This window comes from Dendrobates tinctorius, unplaced genomic scaffold, assembly GCF_039654945.1.
Source record: "Dendrobates tinctorius isolate UK_male_01 unplaced genomic scaffold, ASM3965494v1 ptg000035l, whole genome shotgun sequence".
NCBI lineage: Eukaryota > Metazoa > Chordata > Amphibia > Anura > Dendrobatidae > Dendrobates > Dendrobates tinctorius.
Genome location: NW_027361703.1, coordinates 58,607,665 through 58,635,307, shown reverse-complemented (window position 1 = coordinate 58,635,307; position 27,643 = coordinate 58,607,665). Strand labels below are relative to the sequence as shown.

At 42.8% G+C, this 27,643-nt stretch overlaps 1 protein-coding gene across 4 annotated transcripts in view; it reads right to left on the bottom strand.

Moving 5' to 3' along the window:
* The window catches only part of CELSR1 (cadherin EGF LAG seven-pass G-type receptor 1), a 220,635-nt gene that overhangs the window by 54,318 nt on the left and 138,674 nt on the right, over positions 1-27,643 (bottom strand). For all 4 annotated transcript variants that reach the window (XM_073573501.1, XM_073573504.1, XM_073573502.1 and 1 more), the window contains exons 6-11: positions 4,532-4,689; positions 3,618-3,781; positions 2,994-3,119; positions 2,155-2,321; positions 1,253-1,438; positions 960-1,073 (exon numbers count right to left, since the gene is read on the bottom strand). In XM_073573501.1, coding sequence (XP_073429602.1) covers positions 960-1,073; positions 1,253-1,438; positions 2,155-2,321; positions 2,994-3,119; positions 3,618-3,781; positions 4,532-4,689 — 915 coding nt within the window. The remainder of the gene's footprint in view (positions 1-959; positions 1,074-1,252; positions 1,439-2,154; positions 2,322-2,993; positions 3,120-3,617; positions 3,782-4,531; positions 4,690-27,643) is intronic.

Here is a 27,643-nt window from a genome sequence, read left to right as displayed (position 1 = left end):
AGCAATTACTACTATTGGTTTTTTTGGTCATCCAAGAAACAGGACAGTAATAACACACTAAGGGCTCGTGCAGATGTCCGTATTTCGTTCCGAGTGTGCTCAGACAAAATGTCAGGTTGCACTCGGACCAATATTATTATTTGGGGCCATGCTCCGAGACAGTCCTTGGAAAAAAATTGCAGCATATCCAATCTGAATCCGATATGGATAACACTCAGCCATGAAAGTCAATGAGTCCACGGAAAATGAAAAAATCGGCCTTCACTTGGATGACATCTGAGTGTAGTCTGATTTTCATGGGCTTACAGAATGGAGAAGATGGAGACATTTTTTCCCCCATGTTCTCCTATTCTGAGAATATCGAATTACACTCTGACCATACTCTGATCCGAGTGTGATTACTGCAATCGGCCCGATTCTCTCAGATGAGAGAAAATATGCTGGTCAACCTAGCCTTAGGCAAAGTTCCCAAGATGAGTTTTGGTGAATTACCGTTCCAGGGAAGTATATGAGATTTATAGGAATCTCATGCCCACTGTGCTTATTTTTTTTACGCAACGTAAACCGACCTACAGTGTGTGTTTGAAATCCGCAACATGTCTATCTCTCTTGCAATAAAAAGGGTGTTTTATTTGCAGATTTTCCACAAAAACTTTAATGATATAAGAAAAATCCACAATAAAAACTATATATGTGTTTTTATTGCTTTTCCGTGGCACACTAAAACAATGCAAATGACTGTGGCAATAAAGTTTTACCTAAGCCAAATATTAAAAAGTATAAAAAACGTAATGAAAAAAAACGAAAGTAACCTAATATAGCTAATAGATCCAGAAAATCGGTAACATCAAAAACTCACCAAATACTTACTGTGGGAACATAGGCTTACCAAGTTGGTCTACTATTTAGTAAAGGAAGAAACTTTTTTAAAGCAACTACTATTATTACTGCAAAGTTACCTTCATGCAGCCAGTGAAGCCCTGTGTTACATGCCCGTCTGGGTCAGATAATCCACCCACAAAGATGGCCTTCAGTTTCACACCCGGAAGATCGTTGCCAATTTCCACAGAGTTCTGTCCAGACACAGAAGAAAACACCATGAGCAAATAATCCATCATTTTGGTTTAATCAGAAACTCTTTCATCGAGTTTCACTTTCTCGTAAACTGGATGCACAAAAAAGAACTTTTACCTGACAGGTTACGGGTAAACTGCAACTTTACAAACTTTTATGATGGAACATTAATTTCTACCTGATAAACCCCATAGTCCAGATACATGATCGCCAAATACTTGATGTCCTTCCCATCCTTGGAGCTCTTCAGCTCTATGAGCAGGTGATGCCATTCTCCGTCACTGACCCTCATCTGCTGGATCTTCATACCAGCTACACGAGTGACCCCACTGTACACTTCAAAGTCCAGGTAACTGTTCAAGAGCTGTTGGAAAAAAAGGATTGTAGTTTTTGATAAGGTTATTTCTGTTGCCAAATACACTGTGATCATGATTGATGTACAGTTAGGTCCATATATATTTGGACAGAGACAACATTTTCTAATTTTGGTTGTAGACATTACCACAATGAATTTTAAACAAAACAATTAAGGTGCAGTTGAAGTTCAGACTTTCAGCTTTCATTTGAGGGTATCCACATTAAAATTGGATGAAGGGTTTAGGAGTTTCAGCTCCTTAACATGTGCCACCCTGTTTTTAAAGGGACCAAAAGTAATTGGACAATTGACTCCAAGGCCATTTCATGGACAGGTGTGGGCAATCCCTTCGTTATGTCATTCTCAATTAAGCAGATAAAAGGCCTGGAGTTGATTTGAGGTGTGGTGCTTGCATTTGGAAGGTTTCGCTATGTGTAACCCCCTTAAGAATGCTAAAAAAAAGTCTAAGAAATCACTAGAGTAGTCCTTTAGTAAATTAGCAGGTCAGCTTTTAAAAGAGCAACTTAGGAGACCTTGAGCGATATATAGATATACAGTGGCATATTTCAGGGGCATCGATCAGATGATTTTTCTGATGCTCGTACAATGCAAACAGACACAGTCTAAGTACCCCCAGTATCAATGGGTGTGGAATTTCATGCGTTACTTACAGATGTATTGCTAAGCATTGTTCTACACTTACACAGTAACACTTGTTAACCTACCTGAATGTTAATCCTTGTTGAAGAACCAGCATTAATTTGCATCAACATGCCAGAAGGCTGGCGGGTTCTAAACATTATCCCAATGAACCATGGCACAGACACTGTAACATCCAACTCAGGCCATATAACAATGCCATTTCCTTGGAACCGTTGTGGAAACGGCATTACTGAAAATAGATTATTAGAACGCTTTATTCAGAAATGTCATACTGTTTGATTGATGGAGAAAAAAACTGTGCAATAATAATAATAAATGGAATCTATCACCAGGTATTTACCATCCATTCTGGGAGCAGCATAGTGCAGAGGGTCATTTACCGTAATTGTTTTGATAAAATCTCTGCTTTATTATCAAGAGATTATCACTAGTGGACTAGTAAACCTGCCGCTATGCAGTCTTCTATATTTCTGAGCTCTGTAAAACCTGCCGCCACCACTGATTGGCAGCTTATTGGGTACACTGTGCATAGGCAGAAAGCTGCTAATCAGTGGTTTGGGAGAGGTTACACAGAGCCAAGCCATCAGAGAAATAGTGGATCTGAAGTTAAATGTGCACTCCAGGCCAACTCCCAACCCTCCCACCAGAATATTTTTACGTACGCCAGAAATTTTGGCCAGCATTTTAGCATTGCACTAAAAAGTCACAAAACAGGCTACAGCTGAAAATAAAAAGCATTTTTTATTTTGCCCAAAATTCATGAATTGTCTACATCATTTTGACGAATTTGGCACGAACAACGTCAGCAGATACACAAGACAAAAAAAGGGGCTCAGAAAAAAATTAGAAATATAGTGTATGCCCACACTATATGGCCAATCACAATAATAGTAGTACATACCTTGCTCACAATTTTTCCCTCCATAATGCAGAGGACAATCGCAGAAGTAGGTGTTCCACTTATTAACACAGGTCCCCTGGTTCTGACATATATTGGTATCACAAAAGTTCTGCTTTGCAGAACAACCTGTAAATGATGAATGTCAAGCTATTAGTTACACATGCAAGAACGGTTTTAAGTTGGGTCATTCATTATTGAAAAATATATATATGTTCTTAAAGGCGGTTTCAAATAAATTTCTAGACTATTAATTGAATAAATCTTTAAGGACTAATCGTTATTGTTTGTATTATCTCCAGTAGCAGAAAAATGAAGGCACCCATGAGCTCCATGTACGTCTGTACAATCCTTACTGTTGCATGTGGAAAGTGTGGAAACAACCAATATGCCACAAATGTGTATAATGATGATCCCTTCACAATGAATAATTTAACTGAGACTTGCTGTTTAATAGATGATTATCCACTTTTCTCCTTTATGTTAGTCTATCTCCTCTGCCTGGAAAGTTTCACTGAAACCGGTAAAGATTATTATATACGATACTTCCATTCTCTGTCTAGCTGCTCTGTTTCAGTTTAGCGAATTTATAAAAAAAAAAAAAGTTTTGTCTCAATGATAAATTACCTGGTAAAGTGCCATTATTGGCTATAAAACTAGCCATGTCTATCGGTCTACTGTCTATTGTTAAGTTCCTCATGCATCCAATGAATTGTCTGTTCTGTACTGGGAAATCCTCTGGCAAATCAGGAACGCCTCCAAGCAACAGAGGTCCAGTTAAGTCAAGAGACCTAGAAAAACAGGTTACACATTACATACTGTGGTGTGACAGGTGATCGCGTGGTTAATGGGAGATATGTCACATGGAGGGATGCTCCCTGCGATGCAACCCGGAGTATTTTGCCTATAGTGTACATGAGCAATAAAGATGTCATTTAGTGTACTGGGTGCGGAATGTTCTCCGTTTTGCCTGAAGATGTGTATGTTCAGGACCTGTGGTGAAGTCCTGACCATGTGACCAGCTCATGTGGTCCATACCTCACCTATGGGTGTGGTTACAGGGCTATGTAATTAAGGTGTTTGGCACATGTGAGGGAGACTGTGAGGAGGTCTGGCAGAGTGTGGACAGACTTCCATGTGTCCAGGTGGGACACTACAGAGAGTGGTCTGTGTTCCAAGGAAGGAGAAGCCTTCCTGTGTCTGCGGCTGCAGATAGAGCGCTGCTCTGGACATTGCCCTGACCTGTGTGCACAGGACCTGAGGGAACACAGCCCAGCTAAGGACTGTTTATGTGCTGTCTCTGGTTTATGGAGTAATAAACCCTGTGAAATTTTAAAGGAACGTGCCTCATGTTTGACTCCCGCCGCACCTAAGCGAGTCAGAATCCCTACAATACATGGCAACTTTTTCATTCCGACCTGCAAACCACCAAAATACTTTCACAAGATTCATTACTGGCCCTTAGGAAACTATAACTAACTATGATTGAGGTCTAAAAAGAACAAGCAATTTATGATTGACTAACAAAAAAATTCACTTACTTCTTGGATCCAGTTTGGGTTCCCTGGGCAGCACAGGTGTAGTTCTTGATAAGGTTCCCAAACCTTATAGCTACGGCAGTGTCACAGTCATCTACAGTAACTACAGCCACCTTCTCTCCTGATGGACCATGAGGAATACCCAGCCTTCCAATGTTGGGCTTGAAGAAGAACATTCATGTTAAGCATAGTACATTTCATTATACATTTTTATAGTGCCATTTATTCCATGGCGCTTTACATGTGAAAAAGGGGCAAATATAGACAAGCACAATAAACATGAGTAAAACAAGGCACACACAAGTACAGAAGGAGAGAGGACCCTGCCCGTGAGGGCTCACAGTCTACAGGGGATGGGTGAGGATACAGTAGGAGAGGGTAGAGCTGGTCGTGCGGCGGTTCAGTAGACTGAGGATCACTGCAGGTTGTAGGTTTGTCGGAAGAGGTGGGTCTTCAGGTTCCTTTTGAAGGTTTCCATGGTAGGTGAGAGTCTGATATGTTGGGGTAGAGAGTTCCAGAGTATGGGGGAAGCACGGGAGAAGTCTTGTATGCAGTTGTGTTAAGAGGAGATAAGAGGGGAGTAGAGAAGGATATCTTGAGAGGATCGAAGGTTATGTGTAGGTAAGTACAGGGAGACCATGTCACAGATGTATGAAGGAGACAGGTTGTGGATGGCTTTGTATGTCATAGTTAGGGTTTTGAACTGGAGCCTCTGGACGATAGGAAGCCAGTGAAGGGCTTGGCATAGGGGAGAGGCTGGGGAATAACGGGGGGAGACAGGTGGATTAGTCGGGCATCAGAGTGTAGAATGGATTGGAGTGGTGCCAGAGTGCTAGAGGGGAGGCCAGAGAGTAGGAGGTTGCAGTAGTCGAGGCGGGAGATAAGGGCATGCACTAGTGGCGTATTGTAAGTTATACCTTCACGTTCATCAATATACCATACAAGAAAATGTGCAGAAAAAACTGTGAAAATAGCTATCAAAGATGTACAGGAAATGTTGCCTTCACACCACTTGACCCAAGCATGGCTAAGCAGAGTTTGGTTGACTTTTCTATCCTGAAGATGGATAGTTCCTTGACTTCTGTTGCAGCTCAAATACTGGGTCTGGACAATGTTTTCCGTAAGCAGGTGCAGGCCAGTCATATATTGTTTTTAGTGCAGTCGTCAGATTTACATGGATATTAGCCTCTCTGTAAAGCAAGTTTTACAAGTGGCCCGGTGGTCTGCATGTTCTTCTGGTGGTTCAGCAGCTATGGCATTCAGTCATGTATTCAGTGAGCGAGTGGTAAGTCACATTGTAATTAATGACCAATGGCAGTATGTTTTCTACTGTAACACATAATTAATGTGCAGTAAAGCATTCCTAAATATGTCATTAGTAAGGACACTGGCAGGTTCATTTTCATTTCCAGCTATAAATGCAATGATTATCTCTAGGAACAGGCTTTCCACAACTTTTCCGATACAAGTCGCAGTGATGCTACAAATTACAATGTATTTATTAGGAAAACCTTATGTTCCACAATTTACTGCATTTCCACAGAAAGAAAAAAATATTTTAATTATCACTGAAATCTTTCAACATCCTAATCATACAATATTTAAAGGGGATAACCAAACCAGGATAACCAATTTTTAAATTAATTACTCCCCTTTGTAAAATAATTTAAAAAAAACTTATTCTCACAGCACACACTCCATTCCAGCGATGTCAGAATGGGTTATGCCAGGGATCACGTGACATTATTATGCTACGTGAGCCCTGCAGCCAATAAACAGCTGCTATTGGGCTGTCACGCTCTTATTTCCCGATGACAAATGTTGGAAAAACAGAAAAAAGTAAAGAGTGCATCATCCTATTAGCGGCCACTCATTTGCTGTGCAAAGCTCAACAAATGTCACAAGAACCACAGCAGGCCTTGATAGAATTGCAGGTTAGTGTGAATTTTAGTTTAAAACACGGTGCACTTAATTTAAATAGGGGTTGTCCAAGTACAGACAAATGTGTTGTGGTTAGGTCATTAGATGATAAATGTTTATTGATCTACTTGAAAATCAAGAAAACATGCAAGTGATCCCCTAGTCATTGGGTTGGTCTATCAACCTCTGTGTTTCGGCAATATTACATTTAAAGCCTCACCTACTACCAGTAACTACAATATCAGCGTCAGGGATTGGACTTCTCACTGCAGACACATGTCTGTTGTGTTCACCACATTAGGAACAAAGTAATTTGTCTTTTCACCTAATAGTAAACTGATGTCTTTTGTCTGGCTACTATAATTGTTTGCATTACAAATCCCTCAGCTTTCATGTCTTCTTCTGTATTATTTTTATTCTCCATAGCAATGGAAGTAGGTGTGCAGGCCTCGCTGAAGCACAAAAAGAGCTCTCGATCACATAGAATTCATATATATAAGTTGTAACGCTGTTGTAAACCTGGATTGGTAATAACGGGTAAATGTGTCAAACCATTGAGACCTCACTGATGGTCACAACAGAGGGTACTAAATTCCGAGTGTGAATAGAGTAGCAGTCAAGCATGTTTGCTACCGCTTTATCCTTTATCTATGGGAGTGCTGAAAATAGGCCAGTGTTGTTTTGGCTATCTTCGGCACTCCCATAGACAATGAATGGAGTTGTAACACTCTACTACTCTATTCACCCATGGGATTCTGGACCCCCTGTTCTACCCAGCAGCAGGCACTTACTAATCTACTTGTTATTACCTAGCCAGTGGATAGGTGAAAGCTGGTGATAACTCTTTATGACCAGTATACTCCGTTAAGTGTAGCTTTGATAGAAGTAACAGTATCAAGCAAATCAATTAGAGCTACAGGGAACTGCAGGGAACAATGATCTCCTTTATACTAGACGACTAGACGGAACAAGACCTTTCTAATAGTCACGCTCTGTAGTTTCTGTGCAGCCCCTACCTGTATTTCAGGTAGTACAGAGCAAAGCGCTCAGGTAATTGTTGTCTTCCTCTATACGGGGAGATTTGGCATTCTTGTATAAAAGGTGTAAAATAAACTGCTTAACATACAGTGAGGTCACGAAGAAACAAATTCACTCTGTGCAGTCAATGCTGATACATACAAGTTTGGAGTCTGGCAAGTTGGAACATTATTGCATATATGGAGGCTTTCCAGTTATATATACCGCATATACTCGTGTATAAGCCAACCCGTGTATAAGCCGACTCCCCTAATTTTGCCACAAAAAACTGGGAAAACTTATTGACTCGCGTATAAGCCTAGGGTGGAAAATGCAGCAGCTACTGGTAAATTTCAAAAATAAAAATAGATACCAATAGAGTTGAGCGACTTTGGTCGGATCGGGTTTCATGATTTTGTTTCATGAAATCCGATCCGACCAAAGTCGCTCAACTCTAGATACCAATAAAAGTAAAATTAATTGAGACATCAGTAGATTAAATGTTTTTGAATATCCATATTGAATCAGGAGCCCCATATAATGCTCCATACAGTTCATGATGGGCCCCATAAGATGCTCTATACAAAAACACCCCATATACTGTAATGCTGCACAAAGGTTAATAATGCCCCCATAAGATGCTCCATAGAATAATATGCCCCATATAAGGCTCCATAAAGGTTATGGCCCCATAAGATGCTCCATAGATTATGCCCCCATAAAATGCTCCATAGATTATGCCCCCATAAAATGCTCCATAGATTATGCCCCCATATGCTGCCCCATAGAATATGCCCCATATGCTGCCCCATAGACTATGCCACCATATGCTGCCCCCATATGCTGCTCCATAGAATATGCCCCCATATGCTGCTCCATAGAATATGCCCCAATATGCTGCCCCAAAGAATATGCCCCCATATGCTGCTCCATAGAATATGCCCCCATATGCTGCCCCATAGAATATGCCCCCATATGCTGCCCCATAGAATATGCCCCCATATGCTGCTCCATAGAATATGCCACCTTATGCTGCTCCATAGAATATGCCCCCATATGCTGCTCCATAGAATATGCTCCCATATGCTGCTCCATAGTATATGCCCCCATATGCTGCTCAATAGAATATGCCCTCATATGCTGCCCCATAGAATATGCCCCCATATGCTGCTCCATAGATTATGCCCCCATATGCTGCCCCATAGAATATGCCTCCATATGCTGCCCCCATAAGATGCTCCATATATTATGCCCCCATATGCTGCAAAAAAAAATAAAAAATGCCATACTCACCTCTCCTGATCAGGACCCGGCACCTGAGGTATTCACCTGTCCAGGGTCCATCGCCGCTCACAGCTGTCTGTCCTTCCTGTGTCAGTGACTGTTCAGCCAGCAGAGGGCGCAGCGCCACTAACCACGTCACAGCGCCCCCTGCTGCCTAAACGTCAGTGAGACAGGATGCAGCAGACAGCGATGAGCAGCGATGGACCCCGGGCAGGTGAATATCGCTATACTTACCCCCTCCTGGTGCGGTCTCTGCAGCCCAGCTTCTCCACGGTCTCCCTTCCTGCCTTCAGGGGTCACGTGATATCGCTCATTACACTCATGATTATGCGCATACTCATGAGTTTAATGAGCGGTACCACTTGACCGCTGAAGGCAGGAAGGGAGACCGTGGAGAAGCGGGGGGGGGGGGGGGGTGCTGCAGAGACCGAGCCGGGGGGGTAAGTATGATCTCTGGGGGGGGGGTTGGGGCTTTCAGCCCCCAAAAAATGGGCTGAGAATCTCGGCTTATACATGAGTATGTAAGGTATATTTTGTGAGGCAGTGAAGGGTATTATATGCGAGGGTTGCTATGTGTCCCCTGGGATGCGCACAAAACTGTATTAAGGCCCCTGGAGTGCATTGCAGTCACAGATATAGCTGTGGTTGCAATGCAAAATAAAAGTAAGTGTGGTCTTGGACAAGCTATTTGCCCAAGGCAGATTTAAGAAAACCAGGCATGGGCTTTTATTTTTGGAGCGAACTATAGGATGGTAGTGGGGCAGTTCGTTCCCTCCAGGCCGGGCCTTACAAGTGGCCCATGACCACAGATTAAATTTTTAAAACCCTGCAACAGAGGGTTGGGTGTGTCAGTGTTGGTTTGCAAATAGCTGAGCAGGTGGTTCTGCAAGATTCAGCCTGTGTGAAGTAACACGGTGCCAAGCGAAGCCAAAAGACCTGGCACCCTTCAAACTGACACGGTGGTGCAGTCGTCCACGGCAACTGGTTTCAGATATGAACTGTCTTGACTCCCCGACTGCGATCTGGAGGGCACCATTTAATTTCCAGTTGCGAGTTTCTTTGGACATTAAAAACTTTAATTCTTCAATTTAGTGATATACTTTGTGTTTTATTTCCATTTTTAAGATCTCAGTTTGCCATCAGTGAATAAGCACATCTTTGTTAAACTGCTAACCCTAATACATCATATCAGACATTGTAAAAAATTTTCATTACATATTTGAACCAGATTTACCATAGATTTACGGCACTTGGTTCTGGGCTTTAACCCCGCGCCAGTGTAAATTCAGTTACGCTCTTGCTCCTGTAATCTAGTAGACAGGACAGATCTCCGGCTATGGAGGCCCTGGGAGGAAGACAGAACTGGTACATTACAGCTTTTGTCTTTTCTTTAGCTTGCTACATTGTGCTCAGTTAACTGTTAAGTGATATGCAGTGAACAAAACTTTCCTAAGAACTGGCAATCAACATGATCGCAGGGTCTGTCCTGCTCAGTCTCAAACAGTCATGTAAAAAAAATGTAAAAAAAAAAAAAAAAATTAATGGTAGCTGACAAGAGGAGAGGCAAGAACGAAAAAAACTGCCAGTTCATTCAGGCCTGATCATGAAGGGGTCAATAAAACGTACTGAAAAACAAAACTGTTATATAGGTGGCAGAAAAATGCGAATAATAGATTTAGTCTAAGGTCCATTTGTTTTCTGTATAAACAGGATATAAAATTAGCAGAGTTCAGCCAGGAAAGTGGAAATGGCTAATGTTATGTCATAATAAAGAGGAGGTGGCAGGTCATGCTGACATCTGTGCGGCGGGCAGACTGCTTTCCTCCATACTAGAGGTCAGAGCCCGACTGGGACTGAAACTCAGCCCGGGCATTTTCAGGAACATCCAAAAAGAAAATTGAAAATCCAGCTTCTAAAATTCCAAGTTTTTATTGAACAAAATTTAAAAACATCATGGAGCCTAACATAGTATAAAAACATTATAGCTGTTATGCTAATTTAATCAGATTACTACATTAATAAACAAGTCACCTGCTTTTTCGTTAAAAGCGTTGTCCAGTCAGGCAAAAAATATTCTGAACCTAGTGCAAAATAACAAATAGTAAAAGAGTCATCTTAGGCTACTTTCATGCATCAGGTTTTTTCCGACAGGCAGGATCCGGCTATCAGGCGCCGGAACCATTTTTCTCTCAATTAATTGTATTAGTGCCGGATCACGCCGCATGGCTTTCCGTTTCTTCCGGTTTTCACCGGATCCGGCAAAAATTTTGATTCCGGCGTCTGGAAAAAACGTCTCTAGTAACGTTTTTTGTCTGCGACGAAAACCGGACAGCGCTTTTTGCCACAATGGATGCCAGAATGCGCCGGATCCAGCCACCGGATCCGGTTTTTTAAGTCTGCGCATGCTCAGATCCAATTGGCCAGCCCCCAGGAAACAGATATAAACCTGCTAGATAGATCTGGTGGAAAAACAGATCCGCTTCTTCAGTTCTCCAAAATTTATGCCGGATCTGGTTTTTCTAAAAATAGCCGGATCCTGCCTGTCGGAAAAAAAACTGATGTGTGAAAGTAGCCTTAGAAATCCACCACCATTCTTGTTCCTGTGCTTCCAGAATCCACTGAAGGTCTCTACTTCCTGCTTTAGCAAACACATTTTCAACCCAGACGATTTTGCTGCCACAGTCAGTGACTGGCTGCAGAGGTCACACATCATAACTGGATCCGGAAGTAGAGATCGTCAATGGATTTGGAAAGTGGTGGGGAATAGATAAAGTTAGTTTGCTTTCTTTAATTTTGAACTGTTTTCACAATAATTCTACTGGCCTACACTACCCCTTCAAGTATTATTTATACTGGATAAACTTGAGAGATAATTTTGAGATACGCATAAAGGAATGTTTTGAAACTTTCTGAGTATGCTCCTTGGTACTCAAGGGCTTGGCTCTATTATACTTGCAGAGGATTGGCTCAATGTTCACATGAATTTTGGAGGTGGCGCATATTTCTAGTCATAATGTGCTGAATTAAAGTTGTACTATTAAAGAAAAATGTTCAATTAAACCTAGGTTTTACTTTAAAATATGAAACATTTATAAAAACTTTGCAATTCACAATCCAACAAGAAGACAAGAGCTGGATGATGGGAGTAGAAGACACAGAAGTGTGGAGATACCTACAGTCTCCAAAGTTAAGACAATCTGCTCATTAGTTGTCCAATCATCCCTGGAGAATCATTTCATTAATCTTTTGGCCTCAGCCCAACACTCCAGCAGATAACACAAAGGAAACTCATTTCCCAGGCATCCCCTTCCTGCTCCATTGCTCACAAGTCTATGCTACCTTTCATGCAATTTTTCGATGCAAGAGGACAATACCGCTCATTGGAAGGAAAATTTGTGACTAGCTATGACAGCGCTTTCAATGGTCTGTGACACAAAATACATCAATCTTTATACAGCCATAACAATATAAATATATCTAATATATAATTGCTAATCGGCTCTGTCACAGCTCCAGGCGATTGTGTCACTATCCCACAATCCACTGCGGCCGGAAGTGACAAAAACGGCACTGCTATTCCATCGGGATATCAGCGGCACAAGCCGCTGATCTCCCGACGGCAGCCGCGGCTCATCTCCCCCTCCCACAGGGAGGTCAGCAGCGCCAGACTCTCATCTCCCAGCTGCTCGCATCGGAACTACGCCGACCACCATAATGGAACACTCAAGTTATGGGTATTCCGATATGGCGGCCGGGATTCATATCCCCCGCCAAGCCGCGTGGCACCGTTCATTGGCTGACTCGCCTGCCGGCTGAGCCAATGAGTGGAGCGGGATTCAAATCCCCCACCTCGCTGGCTGAGCCAATGAGCGGTGACGCGCGGGAATTGAATGCCCCGCCAAGCCGCGTGGCACTGCTCATTGGCTGACTCGCCTGCCGGCTGAGCCAATGAGTGGAGCGGGATTCAAATCCCCCACCTCGCTGGCTGAGCCAATGAGCGGTGACGCGCGGGAATTGAATGCCCCGCCAAGCCGCTCGGCACCGCTCATTGGCTGAGCCGCCCGCCGGCTGAGCCAATGAGCGGTGCTGCGCGGGATTAAAATCCCCCGCCAAGGCACGCAGCTGAGCGGTGCTGCGCGGCTTTGGTGGGGATTTCAATCCCACGCAGATCATTGGCTCAGCCGTCAGGAGCTCAGCCAATGAGCGGTGCCGCGCGGCTTTGGTGGGGGATTTCAATTCCGCGCGGCACCGTTCATTGGCTGAGCCTCCCGCCGGCTGAGACAATGAGCATGCCATGCAGGATTTGAATCCCCTGCCAAGGCTGGCGACCAATCAGCTGCTAGCGGTATTGGCGCCAGATTTGAATACCGATTGCAGCTGATGTGATTGGTTGCCCGCCGCCGGGTTACCGATCTATCAGCTGTTAGCGATACACAGATGTTCATTTCACCACACTCCCGATGCAATAGCATCGGGCCTATTTCTAGTATAATATAACCATTAAAAAAAGGCCGTATGCTTGAGCTATACTGGATGCTCCCATAGAACCCAGCGTAATGACCTAATAATTGTATATAGTAAAAAAAAAAAAATCCACCTAAATTCCATATGTATCTGGTCTCCTGCAAACCCAGTCCAGCACATTAATCTAATTAATCACCCATGTACACTTTTCTAATCTAATGTATGCAGATTTAGATATACACACAGAGCAGTAGACTGAGTGGAATATTTGTAATACAGTTATATATGAAAACTTGGTCTAATGTACTTTATGAGCAATTAATGGCTACTGGCACAGATTTAATCAAAATATCCAATTTATTCACCATTTAAAATGGTTAGTGCAAATGTATCTAAATAGAAGAATATGGGACGCTCTGACCTCCTCCTCAATGTCTGCGTCCTATGTATGGACAACCAGGGCTGTGGAGTCGGAGTCGTGGAGTCGGAGTCGTGGAGTCGGAGCTCATTTTGGTGGAGTCGGAGTCGGTATAAAATGGACCGACTCTGACTCCTAAAATATATAATAAATTGGGTACAGTAGTTCAATGCAGAATGTGCTGAATATTTTTTCATAGGAATTTGGGAAAGTTATGAAATGTCCTATAAATGGCTGTTCTATTCCTGATCTAAGGCTACGTTCACACAGCGTTTTTGCTGCGTTTTTTTAGGATATGTTTTAAAGCTGCAAAAGCAGATCAGATTTTTAAAAAACCGCATCACCTGAAATGTTTTTTGAAAGGTTTTTGAGCTCATAATGTTTTCAATAGCAAAAGCAGATTAGAAATCTGCTCCATCCATTTATCCATATCTGTCTGTCCATATCTTATCTGTACCAAAAAGAATGAAAGCCGGGTAGCACACAGACTAAAGGCCCTTTTACATTTAGCGATGCACCAGCGATCCGACCAGCGATCCGACCCTGTCAGGATCGCTGGTGCATCGCTAAATGATCGCTAGTGAGCTTTCATACAGAAAGATCTCACAGTGATGCAGCAGCGACGCAGCGCACGATACTCACCTTTCAGACATAGCGATCCTGACGTCCTCCCGCCCGCGTCCAGCGTCGCTCGTCTCACACAGCAGGAAGCTGGCGACGAGAAATGGAGCCGCCCGATCTCACGCGATCAGCGATGGACAGCGGGGGAGCCGGTCGGAGGTATTACACATAGCGATATCGCTATAACGTCACAAAACCAGTGACGTTTTAGCGATATTGCTAGCGATATCGCTTAGTGTAAAACCCCCTTAACACTCCTTTTTTTTTTTTTTTAGCACCAGTCAGGTACACCTCATAGCTGCCCAAAGGGACGCCCAGGACAGGCATTGCTCGTCTTCAGTGACACATCAACATCAATTGATAGTTGGAATAAACAGACTGCATTCACCACATCTTCTTAGGCCATGTGCACACGCTGCGGTTTTGCTGCAGTTTTGGCCCTGCAGACATGGTACTTCACCATGTTAGCCTATGGGTTTTCAAAACCGCAGTGCTCACGCTGCGGTTTTTTACCTGCGGAAAAGCTGCAGGTTTTTTTCCGCAGCATGTCAATTGTTTCTACGGATTCTGCTGCGGTTTCACACCTTTAACATAGTAGAGGTGTGAAACCACAAGGCAAAACCGCAGGCCAAACCGCAGCAAAACCGCAGGTCACTTTACCTGCGGTTTTACCTGCGTTTCTGCGGGAAAAAACCCGCAGGTGAATCCGCAGCGTGTGCACATACCCTTAAGGTGCAGGCTTTATTTTCAAGTGTAGGGGTGTGCAGTATGAGGTTCGCAGCAGCTGAGGTGTCAGTGGTGAACTCTAGCACCAGTGAAGCTCCTCCTCTACAGACAAGGGTACAACACAGACAAGTAAACATATTCAGAAGGAAGGAAGGTACTTATCTCAGAAGAATTGCTAGAGTGAACAGGATAACAAGATTAAGGTAATAACTTCTTAAAGCATATTTAAACTTTCAATAAACTGTGCATAAATCAATAGTCCAGTATACTGTATGTTCTCTCTGTATGCTTGATGCTTGTTTGTTTTTTCTTTGAGCTCATATACTTTTGGGAAGCTAGCTTTTATACAATATACATACAATATACAGGGAAAATACAGCAACAGGATTGATGAGGACTTATATGAGGACTTGTATAGGTATAGAAGCCAAAACATCAATTTATTAGCTCTGTTATCAGTTTCTTTGTTCCTGGAGTATGATACACAACAAACTTGCTCCCTCCCTCCTCCCCTCTTCATAGACTGTGAAGCATTTAGTGAGCTGTACCCTAATAAGAAAAGCCTTGGAAATTCAAAGTAAAGCTATCTAATAACATATTTTACAAACTTTATATTTGTCATCTGTACTAATGATTTATGCAAAGTTTGTTTTATTTCTATCTAAAATTATACAGTGGGGAAAGTATGTATTTGATACACTGTCGATTCCCACCTACAAAGAATGGAGAGGTCTAAAATTTTTAATCATAGGTACACTTCAACTGAGAGAAACAGAATCTACAGGAAATATCTGACCTCTGTAATTGCAAACAAAGGTTTCTGTACCAAATATTAAGTTCTGTTTTTCTATTGTATCAAATACGTATTTCATTCAATAAAATGCATATTATTTAAATCATACAATGTGATTTTCTGGATTTTTTTAGTCTGTCTCTCACAGGTGAAGTGTACAATTGTAGACCTCTCCATTCTTTGTAGGTGGGAAAACATGCAAAATTGTCAGTGTATCAAATTCTTGTTTTCCCCACTGTACATGGTTCCCTGTTCTTGCTGGAATTATAATATACATTATTTTATTTTATAGGACAAAATTATTTTGAGAGTGAATTTATATGATTACAAAATGTCCAAGAAGCTCCCCATGAAGTCAGCTGTATTTGAGCATTTCACAGTGACTCAAGATGAAAAATATTTTGTGTGTCAATGTATGACAAGTGACCCAGAGGAAAACAAATGCTGTGATGCCAAAATCAGTGCATACTCAGGCAGTGATAAAAATGCTCCTACAAGAGCTTCCAATCTAAAAAGACATTTACAACGCTTCCACCCAGAAGTTTTCAAAGCTGCGACTGAGAAAGATAACAGCAGCACCAAGAAACCCGCGCCCAGCACTTCCTGCCAGGCATATGAAGAGGAAAGAGCATCTCAAACATCATTAACAAGATATTTTGTAAGTGAAAACGTTACTGTAACAATGACAGCAGATATGTTTAAAAGACAGCTCATACAGCTTGTTGTGAAGGACTGTGTACCATTATCACTATTTGCACGACCAGCTTTACAGCTCTTAATGGAGAAATGCCCGCAAACTTGGTGTTTCTCTGGAAAGAGAAAGTATTAGTAAATTAGTGATTGAAGAAGCCCTTAAACAAAAGGAAGATCTTAAAAAGACTCTCAAAAGACGCTTCATGTTTCTTAAAATGGATGCCTGCACACGTCACAGAGTGAACTATTTTGCCATCAATGTTTGATATATTTGTGACAACAAAGAAATTGTTACCAAGACATTGGCAGTAAAATATACTAAAGCTCATCACAGCAGCCAGTTTCCCCAGGCCTTAGTGGAAAAAGTCCTGCAAGATTACGAACTCAAAAAAGAACAGGTTCTTGCTATTGTAACGGACAATGCTTCAAACATGATAAGTACAATTAAACTGATGAATGAAAGTAATGAACAACAGCTAGAAGAAAAGTTATGATTAAGTATGTTTGAGATGGAAGGCCACAGTGCTGTTCATGTAACTGAGGAACAAACAGATATTGCAACAGAAGAACAGCAAAATTATACTTTAGAAATAGATGATCTTGTTGAAGCTGGTTCAAAACACTTTCCTATTCATCACATGCGCTGTGTTGTGCACACGCTGCAGCTGGCAATAAGACATAGTCTACAAGAGGGACATGCTGGAAATCTGATTGGAAAAGTGAGAAAATTGGCTATTGCCGCCAGAACCCCTGAAATTGATTCCATCTTGAAAAGACCTGCTGGGAAAGGGGAAATTTTTGATCAAGTCACTCGGTGGGGCAGCACTTATTTAATGATTGAGCGACTGCTTGAACTAAAACCGTTTCTTACAGATATGGCGAACCCTCAGGTAACCCTAAATGAAGGTCAATGGACACAGGTGGCTGAATTGAAGGAATTGCTTAACCACCCATTTACCGTGACTAAAAAATTACAAGCTGAGGATTTAACTCCTGGCATTTTCATAAGGGAGTGGAAGAACTTGCTATTTTGCTTGTCCCAAAGAGGTGGTTTAATCGCAGATGGCATTTCTGCTTCAATGAAACGGAGAGAGACACAGCTATTTGAAAATCAAATTTTTCTGGCAGCTGTTTATGTGGACCCAAGTCATCGTATACTGCTTGATGATCAACAGCTTACTAAAGGAAAAGAAGCTCTGACTGAGGTAGCAGTTAGGATGAGTGGCCTACAGGAGGACTGCCAGGTGCAAGAGGACTTGGGTCCTGACAGTGCTACTGCTGCCATATCTTCATCCTCATCAGATGAGGAGTTTGACTTTGACAAGTATTTGGATGACATGGAGCAGGCAAAGCGTTGCCGCAAGGAAAAAGACTTCACTCCGTCTCCTATAGCAAGCAGATTGACCATATTTCAGCAAAATGTTTCACTTGCTCTCAAAGAAATAGACAAATTCAACCGTTCATCAAAACTGACTGTGCATGAGGCAAATCCTTTATGCCCGGAAATTGTTAGAGATGCTGCCCATGTGGTTACGGCTTTGCCTCCAACCCAAGTTAGTGTAGAGAGGTTGTTCTCTGGCCTTAAAATTTTTAGGTCAGATTTGAGGTTATCTATGAAGGAGGATCTGATGGAGACAATTCTATTTCTTAGAACAAATTCATAGACTGCACAAATGTTATTTAGTATGTTTTTGTTGAAAACTGTTTTTTGCCACTTACATAGTTTATTACACAGTGTTATATCTGTAATCTATATTACATAGTGTATTAGATATTTACAATTTATTACAGTTTTTTGTGTTCTAAAGTTGTATTCCAATAAATATATATTATGTTCTATCTAAATATCTTGATTATTGTATCATAAAAATGATTAAGTGTCTGATGTTCACATTGTACTACAATAAATTTTTCACTTGAATATAAGCAATATATGTGGGAGTCGGAGTCGTGGAGTCGGCTAAAGGGAAAATGAGGAGTCGGAGTCGCAGATTTGGCTTACCGACTCTACAGCCCTGTGGACAACTACCCAGTAACGAAGAATGAATATGTCACTACGAATAGTCACTGAGATGATGGAAAAAGAATAATGAATATAAATCACGTTTAATAACCAAAAGGTGCAAAATGTGTCAACCTCAGGTAAAAGGTGAAAATTGATACTCAGATGCAACAGAACATCACTGGTATGCAATGTACCTGAAGGCATGGCCAGCAAATCACTTGAATGCTACACGGCGAAGATAATGAACGTGGCCTTCTCTTGCCTAAACACCATGTTTTCTGCTGTACCTGCAGTGAATACTATACCCAGGCCAATTTGTTAAAATGGAAGGAGTAAAGTGACTTATCAGAGAAGTATTTAATATGAGTGATGTGCGTGTCAGTGACAACACTGTAGCAGGTGATGGTCTCGGAATTACTCTCCAACAATGCCTGATGAGCACATGTGATTGGCAGAAAACTCAGATATAAGTCAGTGGGAGTTGAGGCCAGAAGTAGCTTCTATGTGTATTGAATTACCCCCTTGGAGCACTCATCTGGCTCCGCTGTGTTTCAGCTTGCCGAGCAGCCAAAGGACTAGGACATGCATGTAAGAACCCCAAACCCAAGCTCTGAGACACAGATCATTTCACTGGAATGCTTCCAAATCTACTTAAGCTCATCAGTAAAACACGCTGAAAGGCGCTGCACGAAAGTGGATTCAACCCACCATTTTCCAAGTCGCCACGTAATCTTGTACTAGCTCCATCTATAATGGTGGATCTATCTTGACCACCTTTAAGGAATCTGTAAAGGTCTACATTAATGGCTTTAGAACAAATACAATACACGGCACGACAGGAGAGGTATATTTGTCAAAAAATCTATCTAGGCCACAAAGACTTGCTTAGTCATAGAAAATGAGATGCCAAGCCAATTAAGGCTACGTTCCCACAATGAGCATTTACTGCGCTTTTGATACTGTAGATTTTTTGCCATATTTCTGCACTTATTAGCTAACTGAGGTTACTTGAGCTTTTTTTTATTGTTTTTATCACTTTTTTTCTGCTGTGGTTTTTGTCTCATTTTGGTACATCATGATTTAAATAAAACTACTTTGTTTTAGAAACTTTTTGTTACCTAGCTTTCATAGAACACTATTGATAACGTAATTTGCAGATTATTTGCGTTTTTTTGTTACTTTCTTCAGCATAAACCCAGTAAAAATTCATGTGCATTTTTTACCTACAGATTCATTGAAGTTTGTGGGAAAAATCAGCAAATAAAACACAGATATATTATATTGGAAGAGAAATTGACATGGAAACATTTCAAAATCACACCGCAAGTCAGTTTCTGCAGCCTAAAAAAATCCCAGTGGGCACTTGAACTGTAAAATGCTTCATTGTTTCACACATGGAAATACACAATAAGAAAAATGCAACAAATACTCTTCGTAGAAAGTTAGCCTTAAGGCTCATTCAGACATCAGTGATTTTTCTGATACGCAAAAAACAAAAACGCATTTCATCATTGTTTCTCAGTTTCCTCAGAGATTGGTTAGTGTCAGTTTTTACCAAAAGTTTGGTCATAGTTTTAAGGATGGCATCCAAGTACGGACACATAGACTTGCATTGGGAAGCTTGATTATAGACTCAGATCAAAATCAGTTATGACTTTGTGATTATGTGGGGACCACTCAGGCTGCATATATACACAGATATATGAACAGGTACAAGTTCAATCTGAGGAAAACAAAGATAGAATTCATAAAAGCAAAACTGACATCTGAATGAGTCTATTTTGGTGTTGTATCATGACTCTGTTGCCGGGTGTCACGGGATCAGGAGCTTATTCCCTTTCCCTAACACTAGGGGCGCCCTAGCTCGCCCTGTTCCTCAGATTACTTCTGAAGGTGAAGACACCGGGGCCACATACCTTGCCTTAGCTCGAGTCCACCCTCAGTCTGTACCCTTCCCCCATCCAGAGAAGAGAGGAGTAGTAGTGTACCGTAATACACCAACCAGACTAACAAGGTAATATGAATAGGGGTAACGAAAAATACCAAACATACAAATATACACACACATACAACAGAGGAATGCATCGGAGAGTGACAGATAGGGTTAAACCAAAGTAGGAGAAGGGAATTATCACACACTCAAAATCTAGCAATAGTCACAGATAAATCCACCAAACGCCTTCTCCAATAATCACCAACAACAACCTCCATCCATGCGACATAAGTCTGCGCTGACAATGAGTGCTAGCCAGGACTCAGTTTAAATAGGAGATGGCAGTGGCTAACAGTGCACAGCTAAAGGTACTGTCACACTTAGCGATGCACCAGCGATCCCGACCAGCGATATGACGCGGTCAGGATCGCTGGTGCATCGCTAAGTGGTCGCTAGTGAGCTGCCACACAGGCAGATCTCACCAGCGACATAGCAGGGGTCGCTACTTACCTGTCAGACGAGGCGATCCTGACGTCCTCCCGCCCGCGTCCACGCGTCGCTCGTTGACGCCACAGGAAGCCCAGCAGGAAGCTGACAACGAGAAACGGTCCAGGACGTTCTCGCTCGATCAGCGATAGCCAGCGGGGGAGCCGGTCGGAGGTAAGTATCACACATAGCGATATCGCTAGCAATATCGCTATAACGTCACAAAACCAGTGACGTTATAGCGATATTGCTAGTGATATCGCTTAGTGTGACAGGCCCTTAAGAGCCTTAAAGCTCCATGAGCTCTCAACTAAGCAGATTAACCCATGTACTGGTAAAAGAAATTTACACAGTTAAATAAAAAGCTGAAGTGCTTCTAATTGTAACAACCCTGCTGGCGTCACTGCATGGCCTCCCATCCCCCGCACATCAACTTACTCACTGCTCCGGGTCATGCTGTGAATTCTGTCTATTGCCAGCCCTGTGCTCTGTGCCTCTGCTCTTCTGTATGTTTCCTGCCTATGTGGGTATAGGGGGGCGGTGCCAGAACTCTCTGGTTCTTATGCAGTCAGGCTGCACCTGTCTAATCTGTCCCTGACCAATCACCTAGAGCCCTTGACTATTTAGTTCTGCCACACCCACTGAAACATTGCCTGTGCAATGTCTAAACTCAGTTAGCTCCTTGCTACTGAGTTAGCCAGGCCCTGTCCTATGTCTTGCCTTCTCTGAAGGCTATTATTGCATATTCCTGTGTCTTGGTACCTTGCCTAGTACTTCTCTGTCCACCTACCAGGAGGCTGAATATCCTGGCCCTTGAGTCTTGGTCCCAGTACCTTGTCTGTACTCTGTCCTACCTTAGTCTCCCTTTCTCCTTGTCTGTGGCTTCCTTCCCTGCTGTGTCTTTCCTTGTGTCCTCTCTGTCTGTGCATCTGCACCCTTGCAGCTCTGATTGTGCATCTGCACCCTTGCAGCTCTGCCTGTGCATCTGCACCCTTGCAGCTCTGCCTGTGCATCTGCACCCTTGCAGCTCTGCCTGTGCATCTGCACCCTTGCAGCTCTGTCTGTGCATCTGCACCCTTGCAGCTCTGCCTGTGCATCTGCACCCTTGCAGCTCTGCCTGTGCATCTGCATCCTTGCAGCTCTGCCTGTGCATCTGCACCCTTGCAGCTCTGCCTGTTCGGCTCCCTAGCCGCTCTGCCTGCTCGGCTCCCTAGCCGCTCTGCCTGCACTGCTCCCTAGACGCTCTGCCTGCACGGCTCCCTAGACGCTCTGCCTGCACGGCTCCCTAGACGCTCTGCCTGCACGGCTCCCTTGACGCTCTGCCTGCCCGGCCCCCTTGCAGGTCAGCCTGCTCCGCACCCCTGCGGCTCTGCCTACTCCACACTCCAGCCTATATCCATACCTGCACCTCATGTGTGAACAGGTCCAAATCCTGTTCCAACATACACCACTCCTTCCTGCCTACACCTGCTGTGTGAACAGGTCCTTACCTGTCCCTTCTCATACCATGCCCGCCTGTCCTGTGTCTCAAGCCGTGCCCGCCTGTCCTGTGTCTCAAGCCGTGCCCGCCTGTCCTGTGTCTCAAGCCGTGCCCACCTGTCCTGTGTCTTCAAGCCGTGCCCGCCTGTCCTGTGTCTTCAAGCCGTGCCCGCCTGTCCTGTGTCTCCAAGCCGTGCCCGCCTGTCCTGTGTCTCTCAGCCGTGCCCGCCTGCCCTGTGTCTTCAAGCCGTGCCTGCCTGCCAGTGTACCAAGCCGTGCCTACTTCCCCTGTGTTTCAGCCGTGTCCGCTTGCCCTGTGTCTCAACCTGCTTGTCACTCACACCTGTCCAGGTGTCCTGTTCCCGAGTGGGATCAGCAGCCACAGCCAGACACCACCCTGTAGTGGCACCCGGCAGCTACCTGCCGCACAAGCCTGACCTCACCATCAGAGGTTCCAGTGAAGACCGAGGTAGCTGCCGTAGTTACGCCCCTTCCAGGGTAGTCTGGTTTGTGGCACAGTGGGGCCACAACCCCCCGGCTCACGCCATTCAGCCAAGGCGTGAGCGTGACACTAATGTGTGCAGGAGAAATCAGACGCTGCGGTCTTCTGGCTCCTCTCTGTCGGGGTAAACCCGTGACAGTTTGTAATGACTTTGAGAAAGAAACTACTGTCTCCTGTGGTCTGCACAACTTTTTTGGCAGGCTAAAAAATAAAACAGATAGCAACGGATACTGTATCTAGAAAGCGAACAGCAGCAACTAACAGAGTTGGTACTGACAGCTGTCCTCAGTGACACAGTTCATATCTCAGCATCACTTTGCAATCACCAACAAAATGTGATCCTAAATTTCATCTTGTCTTATCCTTTGCAACCGCCCAAAAGGGGAGGAGAGGAGTGACGTCACACATATGAGCAGACCCCGCCTACATTTACTACAGTTGTAATGCGAATTAGCACTACACTACGTTTTCAAGGCAATTTTATGCAACTGATCTTCCTGGTGTTTAAAAATGGATAGTATCAAAACTTTTTACACTATTTTTCAGAAATTATACTAACAAAAAAAGTTAATATATAAAATAATAAAAATACATTAAATACTTTGTGTCTTCAATTGTTGAAAAAAAAATTTAACTTTGAAGTTTAAGGAAATGTGATCATAAAGGATGGTCACTTATTATATCATCTGTTAACAGTTTTTTTTTCAGCATTGCACTTGCCCAAAACACTAAGAGGTGTTCAGAGACCCCTCTAATAAAAATGGATTAGTTGCAAATGGAACAAAAAAGGATGCAAAACGGAAACCAAAGTACCGTATGTATCTGTTTTTGCTCCATTTGTAACAGATCAATTGTTTGAATACAACTGATGACTACTGGACATGCGAACAGAATTCATCAAGAATCGTCTCACTAATGGAGCCCTATACACATTAGATAAAAGTCTTTTATTTAAATTGTCAACTGTTTCATTGAAATAAATGATTGTCCATTTTGGATTTTTTGGCAGATGATAAGCCTAACTGCTTAAACACCTAAAAACTTTTATATAATCTAAAGATGAATTTTGGTCTATAGAACGATTGTTTGTCTGACCGATGAACTCTTGTTGATAGGCCCATTTACATTTAATATATTTGGGGGTCTTAAGCAGTGATGTAACTTGTAGCTTGTAAGTCCCAATAAAAAATCTCCAACAGGGCCACAAACTATCCTGGATCTGTAATAGTATTAAGGCCACCATACATATTAGACTAGTGTCAGCCGACCCCACCGATATGAATAGGTTCAGCTGACAGAATGATGTGAATAGGGGAAATAGACAACTGATCGTTGGTGGAGATGTCGAACGGGCATATTTGATTTTTGACTAATGATCTCTTTCTTTTCCCAGAGATAAGCCATGACAGTGGCTGACAGTGGCTTGCTCATAAAAAACACAGGAGCGCTCAACAGAATGTTGGTGTTGCCGGCCAAGTCGGCTATTAGATGAATGACCGACCAAAAGCTTTGTTTGGCCGAAAGCCATCTAATGGCAGGCACAGTACTGCTTAAGGAAGGTGCCTCTGACTGTGGAGCACCATGGAAAAAGCTAATAAAATACGGACAGTGCCCAATTTACCCCCCCCACACCACTCCCCTCGGTGATGTACTACTTGGGATGCCCTGCTGTCCAATGGTCCTTAAAGGGGAAGGTATCTAGGCCACACCTACAGGGGTTAAATCCAGGTGCCCAGGAAGAACTACCTTTCGCCCCCGCGGTCACTCACATGGAAGCTTTTGTGGGGGGGGTCGGAGTCCTGTGTAGGTCATACACAGGATCCTCCGTGGCGGAAGTAGAGGAGGGCAAAGGTTCGTAACCGCTCGTTGGCCAAATCGCCTGTCGATCGCGGACAGGATCTCAGCCATGAGCCTCCCGTTACGAAATGTAATTGCCCTTCTCTGCTTTGGTAATTAATAAACTGTGACCGACCTGTTCAACGAATTTAGGTCTGACTGTGTATTATTTGCGGGATTGATTGGAAGGGGGGTGAAGGCACTGCTTATGACAACACACAGGTCTCCACAGTCTGGCAGGCACAGTACTCCTTAAGAAAGGTGCCTCTGACTGTGGAGCACCATGGACAAAGCTAATAAAATACGGACAGTGCCCAATTCACCCCCCCTCACACCACTCCCCTCGGTGATGTACTAATTGGGATGCCCTGCTGTCTAATGGTCCTTAAAGGGGAAGGTATCTATGGCCACACCTACAGGGGTTAAATCCAGGTGCCCAGGACAGAACTTCCATTCCCTCCTGCGGTCACTCACTTGGAAGCTTTTGTCTCACCCTCCCTCTCTTACATACTTCAATGGGGGTAAATTGCCATACTAACTGCTATGGAGATATATATATGTGTACTATGTTTATATATATATAAAGTGTATATATAACTAATCTTTGCTAACAATATTAAGTCACAGCGGAAGAAGTAGAGGAGGGCAAAGGTTCGTGACCGCATGTTGGCCAAATCGCCTGTCAATAGCGGACAGGATGTCAGCCACGAGCCTCCCGTTACGAAATGTAATTGCCCTTCTCTGCTTAGGTAATTAATAAACTGTGTCCGACCTGTTCAACCCATCTAGGTCTGACTGTGTATTATTTGCGGGATTGGTGGGAAGGGGGGGTGAAGGCACTGCTTAGGACAACACACAGGTCTCCACAGTGTATTGCTATAGGGCCATGATCTAGGAGAAAATGGTTAGTGAGGTGAAACTGTTGCTATAAAGTGGCCCTCTTTCTCTCACTGGTCCTTTCTGACATTTAGAACATATTCATGTGAATGGCATCTCTCTTCTGAGTTCTCGAGCCAGTTCCATTATTTATACTGGCCAATAAGCAGTATCAACAGGTGTCAATAAATGGTGCTTATAGTATGATCCCTTTGAAACCTGTGTTGTACTATTTGAGACCCTATAATAGGGTGCTGTACTAAAGTAATTTGTTTTAGTGATTTTAAATGCATTATTCCAGTATTATGTTCTGGTGCACAGTCTACAAATCTCTTAATAAAAAGCTTTAATCGTAGAATTATAAATGTATATGTAAGGTCCTTATAAAACAATAATAGTGTATGCTAATAAAGCATAGACTTATTCTCGCCCTTATTTGATTTTCCATGTGGACAGAAAATATTCGCATTGCTAGCAATGTGCATATTAAGGCCTAATGAGACCTGTCATCTGAAATGTCACAGACCTGCTGATCTCTTACTCGAGAAGGGAACCAAAATTATATTTTAGCACGGCATAAATTGTTCAGAGGTAATTAACTTCAAACAGGCAAAAACAAGACATGTGTTTGCCTGCTACATTGTACTTAGTATGGCGTTTTTCTCATAGACAAGAATGAAGTTGTGTCTCATTGTTACTCTGGCTTGTCTTGACAACACCAAGGCTTAGAATCTCAAGGCAAATCCCTAAGACAGGCAAAAAAAATATAATTATTGACACTGTACTGCATGTGCTATGATGCAATAATGATTGCGAGGGAAGGATTGAGATGTAGACTGTAAAATGTATGGGCGATAAGGACTACCGGTGATAAGCATTAAGGGACCTACTGTCAAGTTTTATGTAGCTACATCTAGCTACACTGGTGTGAATCTATTCACAAAACCAGGTCAGTAATCTCTAGCAGGCATTCGTGTTTCTTCTTTTGATTAGCTAACCTTGCACGATGACACGTGCGTCATGCAGCAATTATGATGTAGTGTCGGCTAATCCAAAACGATGCCGGGAAGTGCTAGGCAGTTCTGAGGACTACGATTCAACAACGTGAGATTACTGACCTTGGCACTATACTGCAAATCAATTTGCACCTAAAGGGTATACCACTTTCATTGTTGTGTCTGAAAACAGTTCTAAAGTCCTTTTGATCTCCACCTTGGATCTAAACTGATAATGGGGCATATTTATTCTAAAATGAAAAAATAATTCTTCTCTTGACAAGCAGATTACACAGTGGTATGTTCTAATGACTCTAGCCTGGTATATACTTGTGGGATTCTTGAACGCCAAGTGTCTATGTAAGGTATTCTCACATAGTATTCATAATAACCCAAGAAACAGACGGCACCTTATAAGGATGACAGCTGCTTATAGTGATAAATTGCTAAACTAATCTGAAGTCAAAACAGTGAAAGGCATCGACTGCAAGAAGCTCATCTCTCCATCCTGACGCCTGCTACTTTCTACGAGTCAACTGCTCTTCAGCTGTCCTGCTATCCATAAAGCTTTTGAATATAATAATAATGCCAAAAACAGCACCACTCCAGCCTACTCCGGTATACAACTGGAGCAGAGCTGCAATCGCACCCAAAACCTGGAGACAGAGCTGGTGCTCTTTTTGGAAGAAGGCACTCATGTTATTCCAACTCTGGACAACCCCTTTAACATATAAGATTGCTAGAAAAGGAATTATTACAAATTCACTAATGGTTTTACGTCATCCCTATTGTTACTGTTACTGTCCACAAAACTATCACCAGTGGATAAATTTCAGTAATTCCTGGAAGGTATTTGGTTATTAAAAGCAACGTGCAGTCAGGTGTGGCCTTATGATGTGAGGACATCTCACCATCGAGGGGTCTACACAACAGATAAAAATACTCTATATTCAGAGCTATGAATATTTTATTTACAGGAACAGAGAAATTCTAGAAAAGATGGACAGGCAGAGCTACTAAAAAACTGCAATCAATTATATCTAATTTGGAATGCCACAGAAATCTAG